This window comes from Musa acuminata, chromosome BXJ3-5, assembly GCF_036884655.1.
Source record: "Musa acuminata AAA Group cultivar baxijiao chromosome BXJ3-5, Cavendish_Baxijiao_AAA, whole genome shotgun sequence".
NCBI classification, from domain to species: domain Eukaryota; kingdom Viridiplantae; phylum Streptophyta; class Magnoliopsida; order Zingiberales; family Musaceae; genus Musa; species Musa acuminata.
The window spans coordinates 39099680-39106778 of record NC_088353.1 but is presented as its reverse complement, the minus strand read 5'-3'; the positions used below and the strand labels follow the sequence as shown (position 1 = coordinate 39106778).

Sequence of the window (7099 nt, the reverse complement as noted above, 5' to 3'; positions counted from 1 at the left end):
AGATCCGTTGACTAAAGGCAATCGCAAGTAGTAAAATAAACCGTTGTGGACAGTTGAATTCCTTTTCCACAGTTGAATACGAAAATGAAATGTCAAAAGCCTCCTTTTGTCGGTGCTGAAGAAAACATTTGGGAAACGGCCCCTTTTCGATCCGAGAAAAGAATTAAAGAAATAAAAGGGGTGAGAAAAAGGTCAAAGGAAAGAGCACGGAAAGAGTGTTATTATATTTGTCTTAAAATGACTGCATGGATTGACCCAACCACGAGAAATCGTAACGACGTCGTCTTTGTTGACTCCTCTGTTCTGCGCATCTGTCCACTGACGTGTTCGCCTATCCATTTGCAGCCGTATTGAAAGCTCGATCTCATGGATGTTTTCCAGGCGTCTTGGGTATACTTGTGCCAGGCTTCCGCCGGGATCTTTTCTCTCTCGTTGCTGCTTAGATTTGGGAACGTCACGCACAAACTTGGAGAAAGGAAGAGTTGGAAGAACCGAACCATCCGTGTTCAAAGAGCAAGAACAGAGACTGCCTTCCTGGGATTTGTTCCGTGCCCATCAGCTGCCTCTTCCTACGATCGGCACGCATGCTCCGAAAGTTTCCAGCTTTTTGAACTTTCCTTCTTCTTTGAGGCTTGACGACCCGCATCTCTCTCTCTCTCGCTCGCGCGCGCGCGCGCGTGCGCGGATACTTCGATTCTTGACCTCCAACGCACGCTGAAGACTCGGAGGGGCGGCCCAAGGTGCGTCTTTTATCCCGAAAGGTGACGACTTGGTGGGATTCGAGGACGGATTCCGGGGGGTGGGGAGGTGCAGCGATTGGGGGGCGTGAAAAATGGACGGTCTGATGTTGATGAAGGGGGTTCCGTCGACGGGCCTCGCCGTCGGTCGTGACGTCGCGTCACGGCACCACCTTCCGGCGGCGAAAGTTTGCGCCTTGGGTCCTCGGGCAGCCGCGGGGAGCGGTGGGAACGTGGTGGAGGCGTCAGCGGCCGGTGTGGCGGCGAAGCGGTCGTATATGTTCCCGCTGCCGCTGAGGCGACTTTGGCCCGATGGGGGTGGGGCCGTCGCCGACAAGGGGAGCGACGACGTTGCCGCGGCAGAAAAGGTGGAGAAATCGGTGGCGCTGGAGGAGGAGGAGGAGCAGCAGGAGGCTGTGGTAGAAGTAGCGGAGCACCGGAGGGACAACTGGGTGTTGAAGATACTGAGAGTAACGTCGATGTGGGCGGAGAGGGAGGAGCCGGAAGCGGGCGGCGACCGGGAGGTGGCGGCTGTGGAAGACGGCGACCGGTGCGTCGGTTGCGAAAGCTTCCCCGAAGATGGCTCGGAAGGGTGCGTCGTCGAAGACGAAGAAGAGGAGAAGATGGTGTTCGACCGGGAGTCCTTCTCCCGGTTGCTCCGAAGGGTGTCTTTGGTGGAGGCGGAGCTCTACGCCAAGATGGCCTACCTTGGTAGCCTGGCATACATCGTTTCCAAGATCAAGGTACCAAATTGAGAAGTTCCCAAGCATTTCTACCATCTGGATGACCTTTCTTGCTTTTGGCCTATAACGAAATGGGTTTTGGGATGTTCTGATCGAATGTTTAAACTTTAAGGAGAGTATATTTTTCTTGAGTTAATTCATCAGTCTATCATCGAGAAATTTTTGCCTGCGAAGATTTTTCTTAACTTGTTGATTTATTTGATGGATTTGTTGAACTTTAGCATGCAAGGAGGATTGAAAGTTTTTAGTCTCTTTGATGGATCGAGAATGTTGGATCTTTACAAGGGATTTTATTTTATTTTTGGAGAAATTGTCAATTGTTTTTGTTTGGCTTGATCTGTAGGCTGGATATTTAGAATGCTGTTCACCATGATTCTGAAATCTTTTAGAAAACTAAACAAAGAAATTTTTTTTCCATTTAATCATACTTCGCATGTGAAAAACTTTGTTTTCATGTCTTCCTTTCAGAAATCAAAGTCTTGTGCTTTTGTCCATTCCATGATTGAACCATCCAATGTTAATGAGACATTTACATCTCTCGACAAAAGAATGACTTCCCACCTAACTTCACCGTACAACTTCAATTCTTTTAGTTGATCTTCAAATTTTCTAGAGAGAAGACCTTAAGACATGATTTTGCCATTTCCTCAGCCGAAGAACCTCCTGAAATGCTATGGACTGCGATTTGTAACTTCATCACTGGAGAAGAAAAGCACATCTTTAAATTCGGATGAGCAGCAGGAACCATCTCAAGATCAAGAACTGAAAGAGGAGGTCCATGAGGTGGAAGAGAATGACAAAAGGAAGGGAAATAGTACTGGCATAAGTGCATCTGCTGCTTATCAAATTGCAGCTTCAGCTGCTTCATATCTGCAATCTCAGACGACGGGAATTCTTCCTGGTAAGACAGAGACAGGCAAGGATCAAATAGAAGGAAGCAGCAAAAATAAAGAAGATGGGACTCTGAGTCCAGAAGAGGCATCATTTATGGCCACTACAAATTCTGTCACTGCTGTTGTAGCTGGGAAGGAGGAGATGAGACAAGCCATTGCCAAGGACTTGAACACAGCCAAGTCTTTACCTTGTGAATGGTACATATGTGATGATGATAAAAGTGCAACAAGATATTTTGTCATTCAGGTGAATTATTTTTATTTTTTATTTAGTATGTCTTCCTTTTTCTCTTCACTTTTTATACTAGGGATAGTTTTGGTATGAATTCATTACTGATGTGCAGGGTTCTGAGACACTGGCTTCTTGGCAAACAAATCTTCTTTTTGAACCCGTTCAATTCGAGGTACTACCTGTTTTCTAAATTTTCTCTAAACATTTTTTATGGATTACTCTTGACTTTTTCTGTTGAACTTCATCGTGCCATGTATATAGCTTGTCGGAGTGAATGTGAGGCCTTTTTTGGCAGTTTGCTGCATCTGCATGTTTTTGGGGCAAGCTTAGGTCAAATATGATTTTTGGTCCACATAATTCAAAATCAGAATGGATATATTTTGTTGAATTCACCCAAATCATGAGGATTTATGCCCCATTTTTTTTTGTTCTTTTGCAAAAAGTTTTAAAATTAATTGAAACCATCTTTGACTGGATGTGCCAAAGCTTGTATCTGTCACATGTCGGCATAATATCTTAATCCTTTTTTAAGACATTACTTCTGCTTATTTATGGCCAGAACAATTCATATGTATTTGTCACGTGGCTGAAAGGGTCAATTCTGGCACTTTCTAACCTTCTGTTATTTTGTTGGACTTATCAATTTGTTTAAAGGAAAAGTAACTTTGCTCATTGAGATGTTTATTTTTATGTTCCAGGGGCTAGATGTACCCGTACACAGGGGTATCTATGAGGCTGCCAAGGGAATGTATCATCAGATGTTACCGGAAATCAGATCTCACTTGAAATCTCATGGTCAATCTGCAACTTTGCGCTTCACTGGTCATTCGCTTGGTGGAAGCCTTGCACTGCTTGTGAATCTTATGTTACTAATACGAGGAGAAGCACCTCCTTCATCCTTGCTCCCTGTTATAACATTTGGTGCACCATCGATAATGTGTGGAGGTGATAACTTGCTTCGGAAATTGGGATTGCCTAAATATCATGTCCAAGCCATTACTATGCATAGAGATATTGTTCCTCGAGCCTTCTCCTGCAACTATCCAGATCATGTAGCTAAGATTCTCAAGGCTGTTAACGGCAACTTCCGAGATCATCCATGTCTCAAGAACCAGGTAAAACTTGATCAATTTTGAATCCCTTTGGAATGCTATATATATCTGTTTATGATAAGTGTACACTGTCTTAATGTGCCTTGAAGATTAAAAAACAAAAACATTGAGTGCCTGATGTTCATTAATCCGAAATTTTCATGAACTTGACATAAATTGTAGTCTTGTAGTGAAATATTAGCCTGAAAATTAAAAAAGGTGTCATACAACATCTTATGGTGCCTTCAAATATTAATCAGCTTCTCTAATCTCAATTATCTCAGCAACCGGCAAAACTAAAAAAATTGCTTCTGTTGATTAACTGAACATTTTTTCTCCCTTTTCAACTTTTGATAGAATTAAAAGGTACCAAAGTTCAGCATAACTCTATACAGCAATGGATGCTTTAGTTTGTCTAATCAACGAGCTTGCTTTCATGCTTCATTTTAAATTTAAGGCATTTACTTTGGTCCAAGTGCCTCTATCTCCAAAAAGGGGTTGAGTGCCAAATTGGTTTAGTTATATCCAATTACGAGACAAAGTAGCATTTTTCTAATTGAAAAATAAAGGCATATAACGATCAACTAGTATACTTTTTGTTTCTTTCACTGTTTTCCTAGTTCGTGTAGATTCCCCTTCACAATAATGTAAATTTATCTACAATGACACAACTTAAGTTAAAGTGCTTGAGAATACATTACTTTTGCCTTTATATATTTAAAATGATTTCAACCAATGGTCTTCTTTTTTATGCCACCTCTTGACAGAAACTGTTATATGGTCCCATGGGGCAGCTTCTGATACTACAACCTGAAGAGAAGTTCTCTCCATGCCACCACCTTCTTCCCCCAGGCAATGGCCTCTACATCTTGGGCAATTCATTAGCAGACTCAAATGATACAGAAAGGCTACTGCATGCTGCAACTTTAGCTTTCCTAAACTCTCCCCACCCTCTTGAGATTCTTAGTGACCGCTCTGCATATGGTTCTGAAGGAACAGTGTATAGAGACCATGATACAAATTCCTACTTGAGGTCAGTCCGTGGTGTGATCCACCAGGAGCTTAAACTCATTAGAAAGGTCAAGAGGGAGCAACGCCGTAAAATTTGGTGGCCTCTTGTGGCCACACAGGACATGCACCCCAGGGTTGTCACCTCCAGATCTGCTGGATCAACTATCTCCACTCAACGCCACTTCAGCTTTGCCGGTGTTATTCACGGAGGAAGGCAAACACTGAAACGGTTTGGAAGACTGGTTGCATCGCAGCATGTTCATATATTTGTCGTGCTCTTTTTTCCAGCACGGTTATTGCTCCTGGGAGCATTATCTGTGATTAATTGCAGCTGACTGAAGTCAGTTGCTGTAATCTGCTGCAGTGGTTACATTCTTTATTCATCATACAATTCTTTCATAGAATTCTGGAATAGATGGAAAAATTGTCATTATTCATGATAAATAGAAATGAATATATATGTCTCAGCAAAAGGTCTCATGGTTCTTTGTTGAGTTCTGCTTTTTGTTTGCCCGAACAAACTAAAGATCTGTTGTGAACATACATTTCCAATCCCACAATTCACTTGAATTACTTTTCAGACTTCCAATTTAAGGTACAAATCAAATCCTTATTAAGGTAATTTGTCTCACTTTTTTTGTTTTAATATGCTAATCTCCAAATTTAATAAATTTGCAGATGAATTTGTGAGATAAGAAGAAGATAATATATGCTGAGATTTTATTGGTTCTCAGAATTCCTGGGATCAAATTCCCATTGTAAGTCATCTGATCTCGGTCTGGTGAGCTTGATTCTGAATTTATTCTTTTTATCTTTTAATTGTCACTGCTATCATCTATTGATTGTTATATAGCAGTTGGTCAATCATATATTATCTTGTTTAGATCATGATAATATATCTTGTTTGTTGATTTTAGGTAAACTTCCTCATGTCATTCATTGTAGTCTTAGCAAACCATGATAACCCAGATTTTAGCTGAGTTGTTGATTGCATAAAGAGGCACATGCTTGCGTTTGTGACTAAATCATTCAGTGTCATACTTTCTTTAATGGATACGTGAGGTCGACACATCATATAACTCTACTGCAATAAATTTCAAACTCTTTTATCATAAATCCTGATAATTATCAACCTTGCTTGCTTAAATTTCTGAATCTTGCTATTTAAGAATTTAATCCCTCTACTTTCAGATATTTCTAGTTGTGCGTAGACACTAGAAATTTGGTTTGTGTTCAAATTTTAAAGGCTAGTATGACGACAAACACGTGTTCAAAATCATGCTTCTGTTCGCATCCATCTTAGCTGTTGTATCTTCTCGCTCAAAATGGTAGGTGCATGAGTGTCGTGTTTGAATGTGGCTCTACGACTCTTGTGACTTTTGCTGAACTGACAAGGGTATCGGATGTTGCCATGATATTTCTGCATCTTGACCAATTCCATTTTTTTAAAAGCATAATTTTCTTTTTTGTCCAACATTTTGGCATCTTACACTGGAAACTTATGCCAAGGAAATACAAAGATACATACAAATACTGACAGGTTGTGGACAGCTCCACCTTTGTCTTGCTCAATCAAACACATGTTAAGTGAACAGCAACAAGATTGAGGTCCCAGCTTGCGTGGTTGAGGTTTCTAAGCCTATCGACTCACTCTGAGGCACGTATCATACACGTAAGAGTATGGCTGCTACGCAGGTAAGGCTTACACGTTGGACGCCGATCATTCTACTCATAAGATGTTGACATATTAGCTGAAAATGTTGTGAATTTGCATCTACTAACAGGTTGCAGCTATCTGATAGCAATCCTGATTCACATGGTCTTTTTTGTGGATGCATACTGGACAAAATATTTTTTTTTTGTCGTGTCTTTTTCTTCTGGTTCACCACCCACCCTTCTCTCTGAAGAGTAATGTTTCGTTGCTGCTTTAGCCATGGTCTTTTCCTTTCTCTTCACTGTGAACTTGTAAGCTCTGCTTTGATAAGTGTGGACTAGGGAGGACCAAATGCTACAGAGATGAAGCCATACATATGCATGTAAACACACACTATCATGGATTACTTTGCTTTCAGTCTCAGAAACAGATTAAAATGCCATCATCTGGTCAAACATGATGAAGTTTTCGTCAAGATTTGTTCTATTCTCTCTGACAAATGTCACTGGCATAGTCTTCTTCTCTTGCTGCTGGCTGTGTATTAGGTGGTGTTGCAGTTGAATTTTAATTACCTTAAATAGTGTATATAACACTCACTTGTGAATTTGAACTTAAAAAGACTTATTATTTATACAATAATGTACCGATCAACCGGATGTCTTAATATTGTTATTATAGATGGATTAACAAAGCTTCTTTTTTGTTATGTAGTTAGTCTGGCTTTTGGCTTTCCTCTGC

The 7099-nt window shown here is 40.9% G+C and overlaps 1 protein-coding gene across 5 annotated transcripts; it reads left to right on the top strand.

Annotated features, from left to right (window-relative positions):
• Window positions 1–284: 284 nt before the first annotated feature.
• Window positions 285–6836, top strand: LOC135584664 (phospholipase A1 PLIP2, chloroplastic-like). 5 transcript variants are annotated; one of them, XM_065150376.1, is made up of 7 exons: window positions 285–1480; window positions 2132–2620; window positions 2718–2777; window positions 3304–3720; window positions 4464–5302; window positions 5386–5465; window positions 6248–6836. In XM_065150376.1, exons 1-5 carry the CDS (start codon window positions 833–835, stop codon window positions 5040–5042), a joined length of 2193 nt encoding a protein of 730 aa, XP_065006448.1. In that variant the 5' UTR covers window positions 285–832; the 3' UTR covers window positions 5043–5302; window positions 5386–5465; window positions 6248–6836. The 5 variants fall into 5 exon arrangements, with proteins under 5 accessions (XP_065006448.1, XP_065006446.1, XP_065006445.1 ...); XM_065150374.1 differs by having other exon boundaries at window positions 6228–6836; XM_065150373.1 differs by having other exon boundaries at window positions 6217–6836.
• The last annotated feature ends 263 nt before the right edge of the window (window positions 6837–7099 follow it).